At 36.5% G+C, this 26,541-nt stretch overlaps 1 protein-coding gene across 3 annotated transcripts in view; it reads right to left on the reverse strand.

The window, feature by feature from the left end:
- The window catches only part of MMS22L (MMS22 like, DNA repair protein), a 129,503-nt gene extending 112,051 nt beyond the window's left edge, over positions 1 to 17,452 (reverse strand). For 2 of the 3 annotated variants that reach the window (XM_055329988.1, XM_055329986.1), the window contains exons 1-9: positions 17,374 to 17,452; positions 16,622 to 16,802; positions 15,439 to 15,564; positions 13,246 to 13,295; positions 11,484 to 11,571; positions 11,214 to 11,391; positions 7,770 to 7,860; positions 5,858 to 5,988; positions 4,162 to 4,275 (exon numbers count right to left, since the gene is read on the reverse strand). In XM_055329988.1, the coding sequence (XP_055185963.1) occupies positions 4,162 to 4,275; positions 5,858 to 5,988; positions 7,770 to 7,860; positions 11,214 to 11,391; positions 11,484 to 11,571; positions 13,246 to 13,295; positions 15,439 to 15,564; positions 16,622 to 16,785 (942 nt within the window). In that variant the 5' untranslated portion in view covers positions 16,786 to 16,802; positions 17,374 to 17,452. Of the gene's footprint in view, positions 1 to 4,161; positions 4,276 to 5,857; positions 5,989 to 7,769; positions 7,861 to 11,213; positions 11,392 to 11,483; positions 11,572 to 13,245; positions 13,296 to 15,438; positions 15,565 to 16,621; positions 16,803 to 17,172; positions 17,188 to 17,373 lie in introns of those variants that run through there. The other variant, XM_055329987.1, reaches the window with a different exon arrangement.
- Between the last annotated feature and the right edge of the window lie 9,089 nt (positions 17,453 to 26,541).

Genomic DNA, 26,541 nt, shown 5'->3' on the forward strand with positions numbered 1-26,541 from the left:
CAAAGGTCAACAGCACCCCACGCATCATTTGAAAATAACCTAAAAACCCTGAACATCCTCTACCCTTTTGATAATTTCCTTTGAACACAGACCAGGTTGCGGAAAATGTCTATTACTCATCAGGAAAACTCCAAATCCCACTCAATCTTCACCTCCTTCATTCTTGGGATGGGGTGGAAGAAGCCAAGGGGTGAGGAGATGGAATTAAATACTTCTGGAAGAATGTCAGTATGCACGTGCACACAACATGACTTCTTTTAAAAACAAGTGCATTCCACAAGTCAGTGTTGCCACACTACAAAGTTTTAAAATCACTGTACAAGAAAGAAAAAGACAAGCAAAAACAACAGCAAAAAAACCTCTGCTTTCAGCAGTCTGGAAAGCTTCTAAGAACAAGTCCTATGTTGAGCTTAGCCAGCTGTCAATGATCATGTCTTCTGTATCATCAACTCCAGGTGGATGAGGCAGAGAAGCTGCCCTGCTCTTCCTAAAATTTTCAATTGCGGGCAGCCCCGGTGGCGCAGCAGTTGGGCGCCGCCTGCAGCCTGGGGTGTAATCCTGGAGACCCGGGATCGAGTCCCACATTGGGCTCCCTGCATGGAGCCTGCTTCTCCCTCTGCCTGTGTCTCTGCCTCTCTCTCTCTGTGTCTATGAATAAATAAATAAAATATTTTTTAACTTGCTTCTTTGTTGTCTTAGAAGAAAATTTTGTCGTTTTGTTTCCTTTTGGTTTGGTCACTTTTTCTTGGTCTTGAGCTCTCTATCAAGGGACTAAGCATCTCACAATTACAGTCCATATAATCTCTATGGAGTAAAAGATAGGATCTACATCACTTTTTTTCTAAGCTGAGGGTGGCTCTGTTATATTGTATTGTTTACTCACCCTGAAAGCTGGAAGTCCAAGATCAGGGGTCATCATGGTAGAATAAGGGCCCTTTTCTAGATGGCAGACTTCTGGATGCATCCTCACAAGGAGGAAGGCTTTCTGAGTCTTTTTAAATGTTCCGCTATTTCCTTTTTTTAATGATGTTTTTGAAGACTAGTGCAGGTCAAATTACTTTGTTTTTGTAAGTTATTTGGTCTTTTTGTCTGGAAAATTTGATGATCTCCTAAAGGACCTAAAGTCATTTTCTGTATTTCTGTGAAGTCAAATAGGTTTAGCAGGATAGGTCTTGGGATGATTATCTGGAGCTAATCTTTGAAGTTATCTGGTAGGCTCTTTCAATATGTAGAATTAGCTCTTTTTTTTTTTCTTGGATAATAATTTTGAATGTTTGCTATATCTTATTGCTCTGTTATCTTCTTTAGAGACTCCATTTATACATATGATGATTTCTTCTTTGCTTATCTTCCATTTCAGTTATTTTCTCTAATTCTTTATATTCCTCTCTTCATCTAATTTTTATTCCTTTGGTTGTGTTCTGTCCTTTCCATACCTGATTAAATTTTCAATTGAGTATATTCTTTTTGGGCACCTTGTCAATTAGTCAACTCTAAAATGATTTTTTTCTTTCATTTCTCTCCTGCATTCCATCTATTCTTTTCATTCACTTCTGGCTTTAGCCTACTTGTTTTTAACATCTGAATATTCTATTCAGGATGTTTTTGTCAGCCCCAAATGCTTGTCTGTTTAATCTAATCTAGAATGTTATTTTACAATTTCCTTCTGCTTCACAATTTTTTTTGGGTGGGAAAGGGTTCATCAGACAAAGTGTATCAACTGTTTCCTACTAGTAATTTTATAAAGACTTGTTTCAAAGTTTCTTTCTCCTTTCTTTTATTTAGTAGATCTGGACTACTTTAAAAGATTTCTAGTTTAGTGGAACCCTCTCTTGTCAACGTACCAAAGTCCCATTTCTTTCCTGGATTTCCTTTTTCTTTTTTGCTGGTGGTAGTGGTGGCAGAAGAATGGGCATGAAAGCTTTGATTTTGTTTTGTTTTTCTTTTGTTTTACAAGATCATTTCTCCTTTAATCTCCTTTTATTTCCTTTCATCACCCAATCACCAAGGGCAGCATTCCTTTTTTGTCTTTTTATTCTCCAAAAGGTCTTAAAAGACTGCCTCCTCATGTCATATATACATTTTCAGGTTCTATCCCATAGTCAGTTCTCTGACCTACAAGGAAACATTCTCAGTATTTTCACATCTCGTGATGGTTTTAGACCAATTTGAAGACTACTGTTAGTTCCCTTTTTCTTTCCTCTGAGCATTTATTCTCAGGCTGCCCTTGCTTGGTAGAAAGTTTGAAGGTAGAGCTTTGGTGGTTTTTACTGTTAACTTACTGTTTTTATCATTCCCATCTTATAGTTATGCTATTCACGTGTGGGGTGTTTGTGTGTATAGTTTAATTGTTCTTGCTATTTTATATTTTGGGGGGGGTTAGTTGAAAAGATATAGGTTTAAGTATCCACTCATTGTCCATGATTGCTTAGAAGTTATCAGCTTGAGATTTTTAGGACAGTCTAGGCAACACCAATTCAGGTTATAAAGTTGTATGAAGGCTGGCTTGCAATAACAAATATACTGAAGCAATTTTAAACAGCAAAGCATCAGAGTAAAAGGCAATTTTCCTTACAAATTTCGTGAGCTTCTAGTTCATCCTTTTGGGGACCCAGATTTATGGGCAGTTAGTATATCAGTAGGCTATGAACTTGGGTTAACTCTGACCTTTGTCTTCTATTTTCTTATAACATATGAAAGCTAATGTTCAAGTTTATATAATGTACCAATTGGTTTTAAGATTATGGGGCAGCATTAGAGTTCAGCTGACCTGAGTTCCCACCTACATTTAGTATTTGGCCTTCAGATTTCTCACTTTCTACAAGCTCACTGACACATGTAAATGCTTATTATATGATATCCAGCATGATTAGATTATTTTTTCAGCAGGAAAGTCAAAATGTCTTACTATCAGACACAGAAAATTCTAAAGTTGAATTCAAAAATAAAATAAGATTTCAAAGCCTGTGTATAATATCAGTTATTTTACTTGCATTAAAAAAAAAAAACCAGAAATGATCTCAGATTTTCATTATTTTAAGACACGTAAGCCTGGGTACTACATAAAATGAACACCAGATAAATCATTTAGGTTAAACAATACAGACTACTGTGCAAATTTCTATAGTATTGGTAAATTATGCCTACTTTTCTACTCTAGTAAAGACTAACAGCAACAAGTATGAACATGCCTACATTAACTATATGTAGTTTGTATGTTCAAGTCTGAAACTAGTAAAATAAGAACAATTATAAAGAAATATACAATTCTTAAATAATGATAAGCTTTGCAGAAAATGGGAAAATTCATGTTTACCATGTCAGTGAGAGAAAACATCCTGGCAAATGATCAAAGGAAAAAAATCCTGAGACTCTGTAATGTTGAAATCTCACCAAAGAAACCTGAACTCTACTGACAAACCAAAACACAAAGAAAATATTTTTTCTTACTTAATAATAAAGATATTAAATTTATACTTAAGTAAATTTACTGCTAATATAATAACCAAAAATATAATACTTGTAAAACGCAAAAATACATTTGTTATTAAAGAGATAGCACCACCCAAGCCCCATATTGTGGAATCAGGAAATCATAAAATTTGTGAAAAATCAAGACTTTTTCATATAATATGAATCACTGTATCACTTCATAATTATTTGTACTATAAATATTTTTCTACTAATCCATAATACCTGAGATAAAATAAAGCCCCATTCTGAAGACTTGGCTCAAAATGAGGTGCAAGAAAATTTCTCATGTTCCCTTTGCACATTTCTTCCTCCTTTCTTGAAATAATGCCATAAAATTCATTAATAAAAACCTATTTTATATCTCCCCAAATCTAAATCTGCACTATTTCTTAACTAAGTTGTTTTCTGGATTAATAGATCATACGAAATATTTTAGCTTAAAAGATTCTTGATAGAACAACAAAAAACATGAGAAAATAAGAGTCAAATCCTGCACTTCTAGAAGTTTCATATTATCGCTTTAGGGTTAAAAATGTAGTTAAGTATTTGGTACTCAGTGCTCTGTTTGTTGGTGGTGATTGTCTTATCATAAATAAGGAACTTTAACATTTTTCTTGAAGAAAATCACTGCAAAAATTCAATGTTAAGAGTAGGAATAATAATTAACACATCAATTTTACAACTTACTTCTGAAAGAGACCATTTATTTCTGTGTTCTAGAAGATGAATAAGTAAAATCCATAATTCTTTAATGCACAAACATGAGCAGTGGTGACTTGCTAATGCTTCAGAAGGCCTAACCTGTGGAGAAGAACCAGAACAAGTTCTATATTAGGAGAATTTTACATGCTACATAACTCTCCAAATGTTTTAAAAGAAGGATTTAGATGACTTAAAACTGATGCTCAATTATATAAAATTGTTTACAAAAAATGTGCCATTCCATTAAATTTTAAAATAAATTCCCAATTGACTTTTTATTTTTTTAAAGTAGGCTCCACATCCAGCATGGAGCAAAAACTCTTGACCCTGAAATCAGGACCTGATCTGAGATCAAGAGTCAGATGCCCAACTGGCTAAGCCACCCAGAAGTCCCTAAATTCCCATTTTACAACTAAAAAAACAGAATGAACTTTATTTTCAACCTTTAAAAAAGCCTTTGCTTTTGGTTGTTGTATAACATCAGCCATAGACAATAGATTAAAAAAAAAAAAAAGATGGGCTGTGTTCCAATAAAATTTTATTTGCAAAAACAGACAATGTGTTAGAGATTTGGCCTTAGGGCAATGATTTCTTTTCTGGGGGTTGGGAGTAATGATTTCCTAACTGTGATCTAATCCATCGGCCACAACAGAAAATCTTCTAATAAAAAAAAAAAAAAAAGAAAATCTTCTAATAAAAAGATTAGAAACAAATTTTAATTCACTGTACAGCAGACTAAAAAAATTTTACAAGTCAGAACAAATGCATTAGGGATTTATAAAGGTTAAGCAATTTTAGATTAAGCATTTTTTTTTAACAAATATATCCTTAATGGCCCTATATGATGCAAAAAGCATATGCACTATACGGGTATACCTAGATAGATACATATACTTAAGTTATACCTAGACTTCAGAAATTCATTATGTAATTACTATTTCACATATACTACATTCATGTTTCTAACGTAATACAGAGTGAGGTAACTATTAAGGTATTACTAAATGGTATTTGGCTAATCCACTAATTATATTAATTGTAAAATTACATAGATAAGATTTAAATGACTTTGATAATACATAAAAAACAATCTAAATTTTAAGAAATTATATAAATCTTGATTTCCTGTAAGGTTTGTGCTAACAGTTTGATAAAACAGATAATAATCTTCAAATTTCCATTGCTAGAAAATGAGTAGATAATGCAGAATCTTTAAATCACTGTATTAAACATTCTATTAAACACAATGTAATAAGAACACGTAATTTCCCCCATGATTCTAGACCGTTTTTGAAAAACAAAATCTCTCTTTAAATTTGTCAAGTGATTTTAGTTAAGTACTCATTTACTGTTTTATGTAACTACGTATATATTATTAAAGAGCTGGACTCTCCTATTTGAATAGAAGTTAACTTTCCCGTTGTCATAAACATCCTGTTTTTATTTATTTTTGATAAGATAGAAAAGGTTATTTTTAAAAATTAAAAAATGCCTCTGTTAATTTCAGCCCATTTTAAATGTTCAAAACAATTCTTCTCCCATTCAACTCCCAGATACTAATAAATATAAAATCAGGAGAAATAACATGTAAACCATTTCAGATTAAATTCTTATAAACCACACACATTAAGGACTATTGCCGTTTAGTGTTAAAAATACAAATAAACTCTTAAAAGATTACCTTGTCATATCTGTTGAGTGACAGGCTTATTAAATCACAAAGGAGATTTTCACATTGTTCTTCAAATAGGCTGACATTGGTTAAATTGTCACCTGCCAGATTCATAAACTGATGACCGTATACAACTTGTTCTAAAAATGTAAATAAAATATATTCTATTTATAACTACAGATCTTACTAATTCAGAAGAAGCAAAGTAACTCCACGCCTTTAAATTAACGACAAAACTGCAACATACACAGGTAAAAACAAATTTCTTTAGAAATAAAAGTTAAATTTGAGGATAATTCCTTTCTTATGTGATCACTGATACACATTTTTTAAAAAAAGTTTTCAATTTTCTCTTGTGCCACTTAATTGATTTCTTTTCTTAATGAGGCCATCCTTAGAAAGTAACAATGTAATATCACTTAAGAAAAAAAAAAGTGCTAGAAAATCCTCAATATTTTTAAGCAATTAAAGGCTTTGAAACATTTTTTTTTAACAAATGCTGATAAATTAATCACACACAATGCTTGTGGTGTGAAGAGAGCAAACCAAGATAAGATACTAAAATGTGTACCTATATCAGATTAAGTACACCTTCTAGAATTGCTCTAAGGAAATATATTGATATACAAAGTTCAAGTGAGAGAAAAAATTATGTATTTGTAGACATCTTTGTACATTTGTGTGTATAAATATGTAAGTGTACACACATATACATATATACATACATGTATTTTTGTATTTATTGGTTTACTGAAAACCAGGAATGAAGATAATAGATGTCTTTATAACTTAAGTAATTGATAATTTATAAATAAGTAATATTTATTGAAGATTACTAAGTTGAGAATAGACTCTTAAAATGCCAAATAGCAAGACCAAGAAATAAGCAATATGCGAAATAAAAAAGCATTATCCATTATATATATGAACAATTAATTTTTTTAAAGAAGAAACATTAGCAAAAGATAATGAAAAAGTAATAAAGCAAATATAAAAAACAGCAAAATTATGGAAAGATGTTCAACTTCATTAGTACTGAGAAAATTGCAAAACAGAGTTTCAATGTCATTTTTCATGTATTAATTGGCAAAAAATAAAAATAATTAATAGTATCCACTACTGGCAAAAGAATAAGGTAAAGGCATGCTCAGAGTATAGATAAATTGGGGAAACTGTACAGCAACAGTGTTTACAATATTAAACCTGAATGTGCCACTCCAATGCTAAGAATCTACTCTATAGAATAACTTGTACATGTATTCAAAGATGCATATATACACAAGGATGTTCTATGAAATATCATTTGTAGTATCAAAAAAGTGGCAGTTGGGACCCCTGGGTGGCTTAGCGGTTGAGCGTCTGCCTTCGGCTTGAGGCATGATCCAAGGGGTTCCGGGATCGAGTGCCACACATCAGGCTTCCTGCATGGAGCCTGCTTCTCCCTCTGTCTGTGTTTCTGCCACTTTCTCTGTCTCTCATGAATAAATAAATAAAATCTAAAAAAGAGTAGAAGTAGCTGAAATATTAAAAAATAGACTTGACTAAATAAATTATGATAGAGCCATAACATATATAGCCCTTAAATGAATGAAATATAAACTATATGTACTGACATGAAGAGATATCTAAAAAGCTACTGAATAAATAAAACACTACACAGAATACTACCATTTGTGTTTAGTTAGAAACAAAGACAAAAATCCTACCCACAAATTTCTATATATGTACGGTAAGATACTAAGTATGGAAAGAAAAATGGACCAAACTGTTCTCCTAAAAAAAGGAGTAAGACTTTTTACTTTGGTTACTATTTGATGTAAAATAAAAAAGGAAAAACCCAGAAACCCAGAAAGTACTTATTGCTTGTAATTTTTAAGGTTTAGATTTAAAAAGGAAATAAATCAGAAATCCATAAACTTACTGAATTTTTCACCAAGCATGTGAAGAATTTCTAGCACCAGCCAATGGATATCTAAGTGGAGATGTAATAAATGCCACGATGGTGGAAAAAGCTGTGAATGACATTATCAATTGTGACTGAGAATTCATAGTACGTTAGGTGTTTTATAGTATATTACAACAGTCCTCCATAAGCACAAGGATAAAGAACCAATTAACCTACCCACTATTCAATAGCTCAGGGAAAGACTTGGTCTTGTTCATTAGAGGATTTTTTTTCACTGGAAGATCTTTGAAAGCATATTTTCATCTGATGGTTTAGGACAGACCCACCTTGGGGCTGCTGAATAGACTTGTATACTAAGGGTCCCTTCCAACCAACCTCTGGTCAGCTGCAAGGCAGTAAGAGAATTTTTTAACTACCTATTTTCATAATCTTGTTTTAGACTTTAGCTAGGATATATGTTTTGAAATGTAATGAGTACCCAGGAACTCCTATAAAGTATTTAACAGGAGAACTTTAGACTATCATGTAGACACTACTGAGATGCCCATTTAAAAAAGTGAAGTTAAGGGACGCCTGGGTGGCTCAGTGGTAAAGCGTCTGCCTTCAGCCCAGAGTGTGATTCTGGAGTCCCAGGATCAAGTCCCACATCGGGCTCCCTGCATGGAGCCTGCGTCTCTCTCTGTCTATGTCTCTGCCTCTCTCTGTGTGTCTCATAAATAAATAAATAAATAAATAAATAAATAAATAAATAAACAAACAAACAAATAAACAAATAAATAAAAATAAAAAACTGAAGTTAAAAGCAGTGAAGAAATTTACCTTTCAATTCATGCATTAAGATTCAAATCTAATTCTATCTGATTCAAAAGCCAATGCTCTTAACTACTGTGCTGTTGCAGGACTGTAAATAACCTTCCCCAGCCAACATTTAATATCATCTTAAAAATAAATACAATGATATACATGGCCTATTAAGAGAACAAGGAAGAATGATAAAGAGGGAATTTATCTTATCACATTTGCAAACAAAATAAAATGCTACCCTAGGGATTCCTGGGAGGCTCAGTGGTTTAGCACCTGCCTTCGGGCCCGGGGCATGATCCCAGAGTCCCGGGATCGAGTCCCACGTCTGGCTCCTTGCATGGAGCCTGCTTCTCCCTCTGCCTATGTCTCTGCCTCTCTCTCTTGTCTCTCATGAATAAATAAATAAAATCTTTAAAAAAAAATGCTACACTAATAAAACAGCATTGGCTCAGAAATAGATAATAAGTAAACAGCAAAAATAGGCAAGAGAAATTAACATGGTATCTCAAATCAGTGGGGAAAACATGGATCATTCAAAAAAAAGACTGGTTATTAATTTACTCCTTTGTAAGAAACTAAAGTTAGATTTCCCACCTTAAAAAAAAAATTTCCCACTTCATAGCATATTTATAAAGAGATAAAAAGATAATTGTACAAAAAAAGTACATTTTTTAACACCCAAGAGATAACACACAAGGAAAACCTGACAAATGAAACTATATAGAAAACTTAAACCATCTGCATAGCAAAGCAGGTTAAGTGCTAAAAAAGAAAACTTTATGAAAATAATTGTAATACATAATATCCAATAAATATTCTCTAATAAAAAAGTTCCTTAAAAATAATAAAAGACAGATGCTTAACTGAAAATACCAATTAAATCAATACTTTTCATATGATAGGTACAACACAAATATACAAAGCCTTGAAAGATACCTTTCACTTTGTAAGATCATTTGTTGTTTTTCAGAAAAGAACAGTATTTCAGGGTATGATTTTTTGCTTATATGCTTTAAAAATTCAGCCTTCTGATCTTCAAATCCCTCTTTTCAAGTTTGCCTAATTAAAAAGCTTATGAAAAGCAAAACCTATTGAGAAACTTTGCAGTCTTTATTTCCGCTGTTAGATAAATTATTAATTTTATTTATTTTTTTAAAGACTGTATTTATGGGCATCCCCGGTGGCCCAGCGGTTCATCACTGCCTTCGGCCTGGGCTGTGGTCCTGGGGACCTGGGGTCGAGTCCCAACTTTGGAATCCCTGCATAGGGCCTGCTTCTCCCTCTGCCTGTGTCTCTGCCTCTCTCTCTCTCTCTCTCTCTCTCTCTCTGGCATGAATAAATAAAATCTTAAAAAAAAAAAAAGACTGTATTTATTTATTTGCTGGGGGAGGCAGAGGGGGGGTACATGCACAAGCACACAGGAGCAGAGGGAGAGGGAGAAGCAGCAGGCTCTCCTCTGAGCAGGGAGTGAGATTCAATACAGGGCTCAATCCATCCCAGGATCCTGGGATCATGACCTGAGCCTAAGACCAACCCAGCCCCCCAGGTGCCCAAATTTTTATTTTCTTAAGCATTTGATGAATATCCAGAAAATAAAGCCAGTCCCATTTATAGAAACCAAAATAAAGGAAAAATATTCCTTCCTCCATAACCTTTCCACGAATATTTATTGTCATGAATAAAAGCAATTACCTTAAAATAAAAAAAAATTAAAAAAACAAAAAGCAATTACCTATTTGCCTTCTATGGATTAGGACTCTTTATTTTTAATATGACATATATTGGTCCCTGATAAGAAGAGTGCATTTTTTTTGTTGTTAAATTTCACAGAAATAAACATTTTTTCATATTTTACATTTTGTCAAAGACACATTCCTAAAATCCAAATGTTATTCAAATTGGTAAAGTTAAATAGAAGGAAAGAAGTTGAGAGTTCAGGGAATCCCATGGGGAATTGTAATTTGCCATTCATATAAGCTCACATTTCCTATGGAGAATTTGTTAATTACATCTATAAGCTGGGTCATGCTGTCAATACAAATTTTTAAAAAACAAACCTTCAGTAGGAATGATTTCACAGGTAGAAAAAAAGAGCATAGTTTAAATAATCTTAATCATATTCCAAAAAAGTCTCAAAAGTTACTAAGAATAGAAATACTGCTATGATTTTGAAAGTGTAACTTTTATAAGATGATCTTGAATTTTACTATAACATAATCTAGGGTTTCCCCAAATCTTTATCAATGGGAAAAATGATACAAATTTTTAAAAATAAAGGTTTTTTGCTTTGAAATTTGTACATATTTGCATGTTATAAACTAGAATTTTTTTTATAAACTAGAATTGAGAACAGCTATCACTGCTTTAGTATAGATTTAGTATAGATTATACTATAAGTACTTTATTTAATTAATTTTAATTTATTTAATTTTCCCAGTAACTAGAAAAATATACCAACTACACACATGAGGAGACGGAGGCCAGAGGTTTTCCTTGCCCAATGGCATATAATTAGAAGAGGAGCCAGAATTTCAGTCAGGCAATCTGGTTCCCAAGCTTCACTCTTGAGTAGTTTCCCTCATTCTTGAATGAATGAATATTCCTTGTGCAAAGAAAAAAACTGATGATTTAATAATTAAATGAAACAAGTCAAACCTTAATCTGGTTTTGATTTACAAATGCTCCTAGATTAATACTGGGAAGTTCAGATAGATGTCCAATATACAAAAGTAATCCGTGGAGTTCATTAACCAACACAGAGGGTAGTTGTGCCTCCAAAGTTTCATAGGGATGGACAGGAACAGGACTCTCAGCACTTTGTACTTTCAGGTACCTAAAAAAATAGATACAATAAATAACTAGAGTCTGGATGAACTTGCACTCAAAAATTCATGCAGGAATAAAAATATTCATTTGACATCCTACCTAAAGATGAAAACCTTGACATAATGAAGAAATGTCACACACTGCTGCCTAATACTGTCTGCTTTGCAGTGTAGGGTTGATATCTTCCCTGAAACCAAAACAGATTGTTAATCAAAGTCTAAATAGTGGGCAGTGACAAAAAAATTTATAAGCCATACAAGTAGCAATTCATTTGTGATTTCATCCCTTCCCAATTCATGACTCTATCATACATTCTGATCCAATCAAAAATAATTAGCACTTCCTGCTGCCTGAACTTTTAACACATCTCGATGATTTGGTCTATACAGTTGTTTCTATCTGGAACTCTTCTTGTCCTCAAAATTTCTGCCTACCTATTTTCTACTTCATCTCTGTAGACCCGAGATGTGGCATCACTCTGTGATGGGCACATAAACAGCCCGTGGCTCCCACAGCAGCTTATCCTTGCCACAATTACTACACTTTTCTATCTATCATCTTTCCATCTATCCTATGCTTATGTGTCTGTATGTCCTACCAACTACAAACTTGACAGGTTTTTCCACTTTGATTCATTGTCACCTTATATAGTACCTGGCATGAAACAGAGCCTCAGGCGATAAATAATACTCAACATTTACTGAGCACATACTGAAAAAACAAAACAGTCCTGAGTCGACTGCTAACAACTAGGTCATGATGTTCCCTCCCAAAATATGATATAAAAAATATTATCAAAATATATCAAAAATAATCAAATCAGACAAGGCCACTCTGTGATTATGGTGAAACAAGACAAAAGCAAAATCTCTCTGTAATCATGTCTGAATACAGAAACATGGCACTATGCAATTACAGAAAAACAAACGAAATACAAAAACAAAATATTTCCCTTGTGCAGCTAACATGACTATTACTACGCTACTAATTAAAACCTTCCCTAGCCTGTCTTTCTTGGCCCTATCTCCTAGACAAAAATTAACATATTCATTACACTGTTCCTGCTTCTTAACAGCATCCAATCAAAAATAAAAGGCCTGGCCCCCTTAAACTCTACTCCAAATCAGCCAGCACTAGTACAAACCCTATCACAAGCCCCTCTCTTTCTACTGAGAAGCCCCAATTGTTCCTCATGATGGGTGTACTTCCTTCTTCTGTCAGTAAGATACTCAACCTGTCATTGACCAAAGGTGTATTCCAGGTGATCTTTAGTTGCTGAGCATCACCAATAACAGATATTAGCCTGAGCACTTGCATGATATCACTTAATCCTCACAAGAACTCAATAATGAGATGGGAACTATTCTCTGGTATGAGACTGACAGTTAGGTAGGGTTGGAACCCAGGCTGACCAGAGTGCCATGATTCTAATTACTACACTATAGCACAATTGCCAGAAAGGAGAAGCAGTTAGCTTGCACTAAAACACACTGCCTTTCAATTCCCTTCACCACCTTAACATATACCAAACCCCCCAAATGACTAACTCATTAAACGTCAAACACAAACAGAAAGAAGAGCAAAGAAGGCAGCATGAATTCAGGCAATTTCTCTCACTTCCCACTCCCAAAGCAAGTTGCTTATTCACTTAAAAAATGTTTAGCCTTAAATCAATTTTATCACAAATACAGAAAATACTATAAATCTCAAAATTTAAGTGTCGTATTTTTCTGAATGCTAAACACTATCATGAACTTCTAACCTAATGCTTCTTCCTCCATGTTACTATGATATCCCAATATGCATCATAGACAGATGTGTAATTCAATCCTTTTTGCCATTAAAAACACTTAAAACTTACCAAAATCACAGTTGGCTTGTAATAAGGTTTCCAAATTGTACAGCTGCTGCCTAATTTCAAAAATGTAAGGTAAGTTAATTTTGTAAAAGTTTAAAGCAAAAAAAAAAAAAAAAAAGTTTAAAGCATATAATAATCATAGGGATAATGTTTTCAAATCTATTACATAGCTTTAGTATGTGCATAACCTCTCATTTGCCAATGTTTAACATACTTTGTGAATGTTTATTACAGGGTCAACTTTAGATAGTAAAGATGGAGAAAAGATAAAACACACTTTTTTGTCTGATCTTCCAAAAACCTCTATTAAAAGCTGCATATATGTATATATAAGTATCATAGACCTTACTATCATGAGATATTGTTTATATACTCTCAGAAAGTTTAAAATACTTATATAAAAACCCTAGATTAACGGTTATATAATGAAATGTTAAATTGTATCAAACAACTATACTACTGAAGTTCAGAAAAGGAATAGAATAACTTAGACTAGAGTTATCAAGGAAAGTAATATTCATGATGTCCCCCTTCAACACCTGAAAGTAAGCTCTTGTCATTCTTCCTAATTGCCTTTCAACTCTTTAAATATGGACCCATCTTCATGACCTATGTCCAGAATAAAGACTCAACTCATTCTATAATGTTCAGGTTTGCAGAGAATCACTCACTCAACCTGTTTCCCAATAAAACACATAACAAGGCACTGATACAGTGTCCCTTTACAAGGTCTCAGGGGATGAGGAGAAATCTCTCCATCTTTCCATTTTCATTTAAAAGAAAATTCATTTAAATAAACCACATACATATTCTTAATGTATTTCTGGATAATAATTTAACAACTGATTCCACTTCAAAACCATGTAAAAACTAAATATGGACTGGGTTTTAAATGGTAAGTATTCTGTTAAATGATAATGAATGTTGTTAACCGTGATAGAGATACTGTTTATGTTTTTTAAAAGTTCGTATTTTTAGAAAATGTTTATTGAAATATTTAAGGGTGAGATAACAGGATGTCTGGAATCTGCTAAAAATACTTAACCCAGAGGATCCCTGGGTTGCTTAGTGGCTTAGTGCCTGCCTTCGGCCCAGGGCATGATCCTAGAGTCCCGGGATCGAGTCTCACATGGGGTTCCCTGCATGGAACCCTCTGCCTGTGTCTCTGCCCCACCCCAACCCCGTCTTTTATGAATAAATAAAATCTTAAAAAAAAAATACTTAATCGGGATCCCTGGGTGGCGCAGCGGTTTGGCGCCTGCCTTTGGCCCAGGGCGCGATCCTGGAGACCCGGGATCGAATCCCACGTCGGGCTTCCGGTGCATGGAGCCTGCTTCTCCCTCTGCCTGTGTCTCTGCGCCTCTCTCTCTCTCTCTCTCTGTGACTATCATAAATAAATAAAAATTAAAAAAAAAATTAAAAAAAAAAAGAGGAAAAGGGACAGATGAAGGAAATGAAATAAAATCTTGATGTCTATTGCCATTGAGGAAGTATGTGAAGGTTCATTATGGTATTCTTGCTACATTTGTTTATGTTTGGAAAATTTCATTAAAATTTTTTAATGATGTCTAAGCTAATCATATCAACTAATCATATTACTATACAGTCTGAAAGATTTTTGGAAAGTCTGAGTTCATTCTCTAAAAAAAATCAATAAAAGACTATGATGATTCAACTAACGCAGTATTTTAGTTTTCTTCCAAAACTGTGATATAGTTCAAAGCCTTAAATATTTGTCTTCAATAAATGATGCCAGACATAGAATAAAAAGTCTGAAAAAAAAAATGAAGATTCACTAAAAAAAAACTCAGTGAAATCACCGCTCCAAACATGACTACTTGATTGTTGTTTTTTGTTTTGTTTTTTGTTTCTTGTTTTTAAAGATTTTACTTATTTACTCACGAGAGACACAGGGAGGTGAGGGGGGGGGGCAGAGACACAGGCAGAGGAGGAAGGAGGCTCCACGCAGGAACTCCAGGGACTCCAGGATAACACCCTGAGCCAAAGGCAGACGCTCAACCACTGAGCCACCCAGTCCTCCCTACTTGATTGTTGTTATTGATAAGTCAAGAGACCAATATAAACAACTCTACTGGTGCTTTTGTAGTATCTTTATTAGAAACCACCCAGCAATGGAACTTACACAACTGAATAGCATCTATGCTCAAAGGTAGTTAAAAACAAAGCAAAACATACCTGAATAAATGAAAGAGAACTCTTGATGAATTCACTAATGCTGTTTCAGTAACCCACTGAATGCCAAATATTTCCACTGTATCTTCTTCAAAATTAGTTGGTAAAGGATCAAGATTCAATAATAATCTGAAATGGAAACTCTGATTTAAAATCATAAAAAGTACGCTAAATCCCATACTATCGCGTATCTTTTTTGTCATTATATAAATCCGTTATTTTATGTGACACGTCAACAATGATGTCATAAAGTCATAATATGCCTTGGTATCTTACATATTCAGGAATACTAAATTTAGATTGTATGAAAATTCAGTTATATACAGTGACTTTAAAAAGTGTAACTAAAGAGCAGTGTGACTTAGGGGAAAAACTCAAAAAGAAGTCTGGGAACATACTTTTGCCTATGGTCTTCAGTCGAAGAGTTTCATCCTTCGAAGGGACATTTAATTTTTAAAACAGCTAAAGGTTGTTCTGGGCCATGTCTGGGCAGCTCAATCAAATGGAGTATCTCTTTTAAGGTCCCAAACATGGTACAATTATAAAATCAACAAAAATGGTTTCCTTCCTGACTCAAATTGACTCGGCGGGTATTCCCAAAATAATTTAATAACTGCAGTTTTGCCGCAAGTTGTGTACATCTGCCCAAGGCAAGAACTTTGAAGAGTAACGTTCCTGTGAATTTATGCAATATGGTTTATTTATTAAAAAGTTAAAAAGAAAATAAGTCTGTATAGGCACACAGGATTAGAAGCACTAGGGCAACAAAACTATGTGTATGTCTAACCTGAGAATCATCGAGAAGGTCCAGAATATTATTTCATGTTTTAGAAGGATATACCACTTCAAAAAGGCCAGCCAGGTTCAGAATTCACTTTAAGTAAAAGGGAAATTAGTAGCCAGCTTTCTACCCAAAGCTTGGGTGGCACTGAAATAAGAAAACATCTGGTAGCAGGAAGTTCTGCTCAATATCCAAAAACCTTTTAGGTAAGCTCTAACCAGGCAACCAACAACAGAACTCGGGGCCTGCACCCATGTTAGACACTAAGCCCACATACAAATGCATGGCTTGAACGCCGGCTCGTGCGGACTGAAATCATAAAACAGCATTCCTAGCTGGTGAAAAATTTGAGAAGGGAAAAAGAAAATCTCCGACATTTTTTTTTTTTTTTTTTTTTTTACCTACCGTTTAAGGGCTCCGCTGGAAAGGTAGGACTCTCCAGAAAAATGATTTCCTCCTGCTCTGTTGTCAAAACCACAAGAAAAGCAAGGGGGTTTGCACCACTCTGTCCCCAGCTCCAGTTCCAAGCTGTCGGTCAGGAACGTCGACGCAGCGGAACAGTTTTCCATTATTCACTTTTTCTGCCCTGAAATGTGTGGGATTCGTGATTATCATCCAAGACTCCAAAGACACTGTGGTTAGATTCCAGGAGGCGGGGCGGGCCAAGAGACTTAAAAGTTCTCAAAAAGTCATCCCAGCACCAAAAAAAAAAAAAAAAAAAAAAAAAGCCCGAGAAGCCAATTGCTCAACGACTCTCCCCACCCCACACCCCGATGCTAAGGCCGACAGAACTTAGGCAGAATGCACCCCCGGCTGGCTGTGGCAGGAACTTCACATCCGCCACATCCAGCTCGGACCCCGCAGCCCGGACGGCGCCAAGAGGAAAGCAAAGTGGGCAGGACCCACCCGGCTCCGGGTCCCGACACGCCTCCACCCGCAACGTTACCGAAACGTACCGAAGCCCGTTTCCTTCCCTAGAGCAGCGCGGCGGAAACGCCCCGGCGCACAGCCCGGGCGGGGTGGGGCTCAGGGACGGCCCCGCAGCAATCTTCAGGCCTCCGGGCGGGGAGGCCAGTCCCGCCAGGTCCCCACTCTGCAGGCCCAAGGGGGCCCGTGTCCCGCGCACCCGGGAGCCCCCCGCTTGGTGCACCGCGTACCTCCACCCTCTCTGGGACTCCAACCGCGGCGTCTGCGAGCTCTCCGTCAGGCACAGGCGAAATTCCCGCCACCGCGCGCCCGCGCTCCCGAGGGGCGGGGCCACGGCGCAGCCGGCCCCCGGGGCTCCGCTCGCGAGGTCTCCGCGGGAACCGCCGGCACTCCGCAGGTTCTCGCGAGACGCGCTTTTTTTTTTTTTTCTTTCCTCACCAATGTGTGAGGAGCTTTAATTGGTCAGTTCGGCTGGAAGGCGGGGCCTCCCGGGGAAGCGAAACTAGAGGCTGAGGTGAGCAAGGCCTGGCGACAGCTGGGTTCCCCGTGGGCTGGCCCCGAGGAAAGAGTCTTGCTGCAGCGAGCGCGAAGTGGGTATCTCGTTAACACCCAGAGCCGCGCCGTCGCCTCTCGTGGCCGCGCTGGTGCCGGCAACTCTTTTGTTAGGATCGAGGATGCCTGTTGTTCACGCTCCGTGGACGAGGCGTGGGCAGAAATGAGGAGAAGCCAGTGTAGAGGAGCGCTGAGTAAGTCAAATAGTCCCCCTTGCTGTTGGTATAAAACCGTCGCTCCTCTTATTTACAGTACATCTGAGGTATAGCTCATGTGCAGCATATTTTTTTTTAAGATTTTATTTATTCATTCACGTATGTATTCATTCATGAGAGACCCAGAGAGAGAGAGGCAGGCACCATGCCGGGAGCCCGACGTGGGACTCGATCCCAGGACCCCGGGGTCACGCCCTGGGCTGAAGGCGGGCGCTAAACCGCTGAGCCACCCGGGCTGCCCCACCATGTGCAGCATTTTTATCTTTTTAAAAAAAAAGTTTTCTTTAAGAACTCAGGAGGTTTTCCGATCCAAATCGGAGATAACACATTGAAGCGTGTCACGGACTTCAGATTCGGGAGAAACGTTACCAACTGCTCATTCGAATCTCCTGTAATTTTGTGTGAGGCATTGCCCAACCCTCCAGAAGAGTTTGTCCTGTGTTTCATGCCTATACAGAGAACCTGTCATAATTCCTCCTTTCAAACCAAATACTGCCCATTTTCTAAGAAATGGGGTGAGGTGGGAAGAAAAACACAATATGATCCCTGACTACAACGTAGGGCTCCTGTGATGGGCGCTATGTCCCTTGTGTTCAGATGATGTGCCCTAAGATTTGATGCCTTCCTAGCCACCACTGCAGCTCTTTTTAGGCTCCATGTGGAGTTCTAACATGACTCATCTACAACAATCCGTAGGAAATAGTGTGTAGGTAAGAGAATATAGGACCCTGGCACTGTTTAGGAGACCTGGGCTGGCAGAGAGTCATTATTTCTTCCTCTAATCAAAACGTTCAGATAGACCCCTTTTTCCTTTTCTTCAAGGGCCTGTTGAGTGCTCAGCTTGGTTGAACCAGTCAGTAGAATGGGAAGAACCAAATAAATTCCCTGTAAATCATGTAAGCTAATACTGTAATGCATTTCAGCAAGAATCCCTGGCAAGTTAACAGCATCCTGAAGAGAGGTAATTAAAGATGCTTAATGAAAAAGGGTCATGTATAAAGATATGGACAGGGTTACTAGAAAACAAAGAGTAATCATAAAACATCCGGAACTAATCAGAGAGTCATTATCACACGTAGGCCTAAGAGTTTGGAAAAAGATGGATTACCAGAGGCCAAGGAGACAGCCACCTACCTGATAGCCACCTGTGGTACCTTCATAGAGGAAAGTATCTACTGCCAACCCACAACCCAGCAGAGACCGGCTGGAAGGATTAAGTATGCGAACCATTTTCCCTCCACACTTCAGTGTCCAACTGGTGGTTTTCATTGACTAAAACCAACCTAAGAACAGAGAGCAAAGATGTAATCTATAAATTTCAGGCTCCTAGGATAGAGCCCTGGCTGAAGAAGGGTAGAGAGTGATTCTGACAGAAAAGGGTAAATTTTATCAAGAAGACATAATAATACTAAATGTATAACAGAGCTTTAATATACATAAAGGGACAAATATTATTAATTATAGGAGAAATAATAATTAGTTACAGACTTCAACACTTCTCTCTCGTAGTTGGTGGAACCAATAGAAAATTAGTATAGACTTGAACAGCACTACTACTAACAAACTTGACCTAATTGGTATATTTATAGGTGACTCAAACCTGACAATAGCAGAACACATTCTTTACAAGTGCATATGGAACACTGACTAAGGTAGACTGTATTCTTTGCCAGAAATCAAATTTTATCAACTTTAAAGGACTGAAATTGTACAAAGTATGTTGTTGTCTACCACAATGGAATTAAACTAGAAACCAATAACAGATATCTGAAAGCAATCTCTACATATTTGAATATTAAGTAACACTTATAATTAGCCCATGGATCAGAGAATCACTAGGAAAATGAGAAAATATTTTGAATTAAATGAAAATGAAAACACATTAGAATTTATAATTTTAAAAGCTTACCTTAGATAAAAAAGTTCAATGATTTAAATTTCTATCTTAGGAAACTAGAAAAAAACCCAAGCAAAACAAAACCAAGTCAAGCAAAATTAAGGAAATAATAAAGTGGAAAAATAAATGGAATGAAACAGAAGAATAGAGGAAATAAATGCAATCAGAAGATGGCTCTTTGAAGGGGATCTGGGTGGCTCAGTGGATTGGTATCCAACTTTTGATCTCAGCTCAGGTCTTGAACTTGGGATCATGAGTTCAGGCCCCATCTTGGGCTCCATGCTAGATGTGGAACCTACTTTAAAGAAGGAAGGAAGGAAGGAAGGAAGGAAGGAAGGAAGGAAGGAAGAAAGGAAGGAAGGAAGGAAGGAAAAAGAAAATGTTGGTTCTTTGAAAAGAGCAGTATAATTGATACACTCTTTAGCCAGCCTGATGAAGCAAAAAAAAAAAAAAGAGAATATAAATTACCAATATCAGGAATTAAGATATGTCATCACTACAGACTCTATAGACATTATGAGGATATTAACATTTTTATGCCAGGAAACAGATCAAATGAACAAATTCTTTCATAGATACCCACTGCTAAAGCTCTAAAGAAGATAAAGAAAACTCAAATGGTTCTATTTCTATCATAGTAATTTTAATCTTTATTTTAAAAACTCCTCTCTCTCACACACACACACACACCACACACGTACACACAGTTCTTAAAATTCCAGGACCAGGTGGCTTTACTGTTGAATTCTCCCAAACATTTAAGGAAAGAATAATATCAGTTCTCTACTAATTCTTCCAAAAGACAGAAAAAGATCAAATACTTCAAAACTCATATAATGTGGCCAAAATTATATGCAAGCTTCACAAAGAAAATTATAACCCAGTATCATTCACATGAAGACAGAAATTTTTCCAAATAAAATCTGGCAATATATATATAAAAAGTGACATATACTAAGAAAATCAAGTTCATCTTGAGAATGCAGGGTTGGTTCAAATTTCTAAACAAAATTGGAGTAGTTCATTCTATCAACATCACCTCAATCCTCAGAAAAAAAAATCACTTGAAAAATTTAATATTTATTTATGATAAAAACTTGGCAAATCAGGAATGAAAGAAAATTTCCTTAACCTGATAAATGGCAATGATGGCAAACCTACTACTGAAATCATGAAAATGAATGCTTTTTCCAGAAGACTGGGAATAAGGCAATGATGTCTACTTTCTGTACTTCTATTCAGCATTGTGCTGGAGGTAACCAATCCAATAAGGTATGAGAATGAAGGAGATAGAAAAGGAGGAGTCAAGACTGCTATCATTCTTAGATGACATATTTATGTAGAGAAATCCTTAAAACTCTAAAAAAAAAAAAAAGCTATTTAATCTATTTTTTCTGTGGCATATCAACTGGAAGCAGGAGGAGAGAGCGGTTGTTAGAGATTTGGGGAGAGAAAAGATGTGTCCTCATCATATTAGTAAGTAAAAAAGTGTATTTACTAGGAAAGTGCAGTAGGAATGTCTGGGGGTGTTGAGTGACTATTTGAGATTTATGATGAAAAATTAAGAGTTTAGTTAGCTTAGTTTTGTGATTTTCTCCCAACAATATTAAGAAGGGGAGGACATATGATAGAATTTGAATGTTGTATTAATGAACCCATTCTGACTTACTGTTTCCTTTTAAATGTATTTATAAATCTTCTATTCGATAACTACTATGTTATCAGACTCAATGTCATGTTTTTAATAGGGAAACTTTATAAATTCAGCTGAATCTAATATATCCCAAAGGTTAATTTCAGAAGTGTATCACCATTTTAATTGAAATCTTATTTAAAGTTTAAGACCAGGGATCCCTGGGTGGCACAGCGGTTTGGCTCCTGCCTTTGGCCCAGGGCGCGATCCTGGAGACCCGGGATCGAGTCCCACGTCGGGCTCCCGGTGCATGGAGCCTGCTTCTCCCTCTGCCTGTGTCTCTGCCTCTCTCTCTCTCTCTCTCTCTCTCTCTCTCTCTCTCTCTCATAAATAAATAATAAAAAAAATTTATAAAAATTTTAAAGTTTAAGACCATTTCCTCATACCTTAAATGAAACCGACAGTCACATTGCCTTTATAGTTACTACTTATGAGTCTGGAATTGGATTTACCATTTTGGTAAAATCTGACCAATATTATAATACAGCTCTAATGATCTTAGTATACAATTGGCCATCATTGAGGATACACTAAGAGAGCTAACTCAGTTATGAAAATATTAGGTTTTCTCTATGAACTATCTATTGCCAGTGTGTATACAACCCACCTTCAGTTGACTTTCTATCAACTCACAGTATTTTATTACACTAATTATGTGCAAGAGATAATGAACTAATGTTCCAAGTGCTACTTGGAACATAGATATCATGATTTAAATGACTACTTCAGCAGTGATGGGAAGATTTAGTTACTTGAGAAGGAGCAACTTTTCTGTATCATAAAAGGAATTCTCTTGCAGGTGTTGTGTGCATTGGGCCATTAACAATGTAGTATACCCTACAGGGACCTTAAACATCTGGACCCAAGGAAATTTCATTATTGATCCTCATTCATGTTTCTGTATATTTACTATCATCGCCTCCTGCATATGCTCTCATTTTATTTCCTTTTGCCTCCTGAAGCTTGATTCATCAATTATCCCTCTTCTTTTTACCTTCAATCTCTCCCTCTCCCTTGCCCTTTTTCTTGAAGCCCACAAGGTAGGCAGTTTCTAACATGGCCCCCAAGAAACTCTGCTGCCTGTATTCATGCCTTTGTGTAATCATTTCCACTTAAGTGTGGACTAAACCTAATGACTTGCTAATAATGAAAAGAATAAGGCAAAAATTGATGGCATATCACTTCTATGATTAGGTTACAAAAGACTGTGAGTTCCGTTTTGCTCACACTCTCTCTCAATGTCACTTTTTCCCTCTTGCTTTCTCAACTTGTTTACTTTGAGGAAGTAAACTGCCATAGTAGGGAAGACTACATGTCAAAAACTGAGGGCACGTTCTGGCCAACAGCCAGTGAGGAACTATGGCCCTCAGTCTAATAGTTCACAAGGAAATGAATCCTGATAACCAGTGTGAGTGAGCTTGGGAAATGGATTTTTCCCCAGTTGCATCTTGAAATGACAAAGCCTAACTGATTACAATTATGTAGAATTCAACCTTGTCTAGACAGGGATTTGTCCTTGCTTGGTTGGTTTATGGAAAGCATCTCTAAATAAGCTTTGGAATGTTTTGTGTGATGAGAGTGTCTTTTTGCCTGGGGGCCTTGGGTCATCCTGGATAATCTGACAGTATAGGTTTAGGGTGGACCTGGCCTCATCCAAAAGACCAACAGCGTGATTTAGGGTGGGGTTTTGGGTCATGCAATATCAGTCAACCTGGATACTGAGATCAACCAATGGGTAATGATTTGATCATGCCTATATAATGGAGCTCCAATAAAAACTCTGAACACCAAGGCTTGGGTAAGTTTCCCTAATTGGCAGTATTCCAGTCTGATTACTGAAGATTGTATGGGTGCTCTACTATTATTTCCTAAACATTTATGGAATAGATTTTCATGTCATATAACGTAATTTTTTTTTTTTTTTTAGATTTTATTTATTTGAGAGGGAGAAAAAGAGAAAGCAAGTGAAAGCATAAGAGCAGGGGGAGGGAGAAGTGGACTCCTTGCCAAGCAGAGAGTCTGATGCAAGGCTTGATTTCAGGACAATGGAATCATGATCTGAGGCAAAGGCAAATGCTTAACTGACTGAGCCACCCAGGCACCCCAACACATAACTTATACACACACACTATATATGTAATATATATAATATACATAATGCATATATATATATATTACATACTGTAACAGAATAATTGTGGCCATATCTGTCTCCTTACTAGATTATTCACTTGAAATTTGTCCATTATTATGTTCTTAGTGTTTAGGGTAGTACCTGCATATACTAAGTAGGCCCTTAAAAGTACTTCTGACTAAATTAATAAAATATTGTATCAGGTGTTCAGCTATTAACAATCTTATCTTTTGGGGGGAAATCTTTTTGAAAGATGTTATAATTGCACTTTCTTAGCCATGGAGTTTCAGCTGAGGCAACAATATGAGAAAAATTATTGTAAGGTATGCCATATTTTGAGACGCTAGATCATTATTACAAAGAAGATGGCCCAAATTTGTTTTTATCAGCATTAGCTGATCATTTAATTTTAGTCTTTGTTTAAAAAAAAAAATCCCTAGCAGTTAGAGTTTCACGAGTGGGGGTTTCTTTAGAGACTACATGTGGAAGCCTGTACTTTTACCAAGGCAAGGGAAGGGAACTGCTGAGAACCACTTTCAAAGATTCATATGTGGGATCCCTGGGTGGCGCAGCGGTTTAGCGCCTGCCTTTGGCCCAGGGCACAATTCTGGAGACCCGGGATGGAATCCCACATCGGGCTCCCGGTGTATGGAGCCTGCTTCTCCCTCTGCCTGTGTCTCTGCCTCTCTCTCTCTCTCACTGTGTGCCTATCATAAATAAATAAAAAAAAAAAATTTAAAAAAAGAACAATTAAAAAAAAAAAAAAAAACAAAGATTCATATGTATCCCCTGGCATTTGAAGCAGAGGATCCCAGTCTCTGTGCTGACAAATCTAAAGGCAAAAGATTGGCTGGAGTGGCTTGTGGTGTTAGGGCAAGGAGAGAGAGCCATAGAGAGAGTGTGCTGTATTGCCACTGGGGTGGGTAAACAGTGTTTGGGTCCTGAGGGAGGTAGCCAGACCTGAGGAGTCTTAAGAGGAAGCTTATCCACGAGGACTTCCTGGAGGACTCAGGTGACATCAAGAGGAAGACTGGAAGGTCACTGGAAATTGGGTGTTAAGGAGCAGTCATCTGCAATTGCCAAGAGGAGTTACAAATTGGATCAAAACTCTTCCTTGCTTAAAATCCTTAAGGGGCCTCCATCTATAGTTAGAGTGAAATCTAAACTCCTCATGTTTCTGTTTTGACCCCTTATGTCCACAGTCTTATCTTGTACCACTCTCTATTTCTTTTGCAAATTAACCACATTGCCCTTTCAGTTCTCACACATTCTTTCCTGCCTCAAAATGTTTGTGCAAACTCTGCCTTATGCCATACTTTTTTTTTTTTTTCCTCTTGGCTTTTCTAGGTCTGGCTCCTTTTTATCCTTGAGATTTTAGCTAAGATTTCTGTTGACCCTTTATTTTAATGTAAATTTTTATAATAGCTTGAGTTGGGTAAAGCTGCAAATGATATAAAACTCAGAATAACTATGGCTTAAGAAAAATAATTTTTCCCTCTCACATGAGAGTCATAGAATCAGTCTAGACCTGGTGGTGTCGCGTGGTAGCAGGATCTCCAGAGCTTTAAATCTTGTGTCTCTATAATGTGTGGCCTCTATTGCAAGTTCACCTCTTAGTTCATGAAGGCTGCTTTTGCTGTGGCCAGCACATGTATATTCTAGCTGTCTGGAAAGAAAAAAAGGGAAAAGGGCATGTAAGCCCCTAAGCTGAATTCTAGAAGTTGCTCATACTACATATGTTTACACATAGCATCACAGGCCATATTTTGGAAACCATAATGTCTACCTTCAGATGTGCCTAGGCATTTCACCTAGTTTCTGACCCACTTTGGTACTTCCTTGTTCTTAGTTTAGCCGTGTCACATCTCGCTAACAAGCTAGACAAGCTGGGAAGGACAATCTATTCTAACTAAAATTAAGGGACAGGTTGATATGAATATGAGGGACAACTAGCAATTGTCCTGGCAAATACCCATTGGTTTTATTTTCTCATAGTGCTAAATTATAGAGCCTAAAACATTTCCCTCTCATTGAAGCCTTCTATGATCACTTGATCTAAAGTAAATTTCTATAATAATTTGGGTTGGGTTCAGCTACAAGTGACAAAATTTCAGCATAGAAGTGTCTTAACAAGAAAACAGTTTAATCCCCTTTCATGTGAAAGTCATGCATTTATTCTAGGGTTTGCATGGAATTTTATGGTGTCTAGAAAGAGAATGAGTTAAATGTCATGTCATTCAGTTACAGTAGTTATATCAGCAGACTATAGTCCATGGGCCACATCTGGCCTGCCATCAGGTTTTCTAAGTTTTATTGAAACTCAGAGATACCCATTAGTTAACATATTGTCTGTGGTTACTTTTTCCCTACAGCTTCAGAGTTGAGGGTTGCAACTAAGAGTGTATGGTCCACAAAGCCTAAACTATTTGCTACTTGGCCCTTTATTGAAAAAAACCTGCCAACCCTTGAGTGATATTAATAGGTTTGTTGTATAATGTTTACTTAAAGACATCAATTTCCTTGGAGCTCAAAGATTTTTCCCTCTGAAAACCAGAAATTATAAGTAAAAGTGTTTTAATATGTCCCCGCAATACACTTTCTACCCCCACCCAGTATCTTCTTTAATTTTGTTTTTTTTTTTTTTCCAGGAAGTGAGTGATGAAGACTCTATTTTTTTTTACTTTGCAATGTTTTCAGGCTAGTCCTTAAGATGCCACCATTCTAAGACTCAAAGAGTGCCAGAGCAGAAAAGTACTTTAAGAGTCAGGGTATAGGATACTGTGGTGTGTCACCCAGATACTCCTTCCAGGATAAAAGATTTCTTTTCCCCTAACTGCTGAAGTGCTGCTGTCAGCTCTGGGCTATCAGCTCTTTTCAGAATTGCTTTGAGTAAAGAGGGCCAGCTTA

The sequence above is a fragment of the Nyctereutes procyonoides genome, unplaced genomic scaffold (genome assembly GCF_905146905.1).
Source record: "Nyctereutes procyonoides isolate TBG_1078 unplaced genomic scaffold, NYPRO_anot_genome, whole genome shotgun sequence".
Taxonomy (NCBI): Eukaryota; Metazoa; Chordata; class Mammalia; order Carnivora; family Canidae; genus Nyctereutes; species Nyctereutes procyonoides.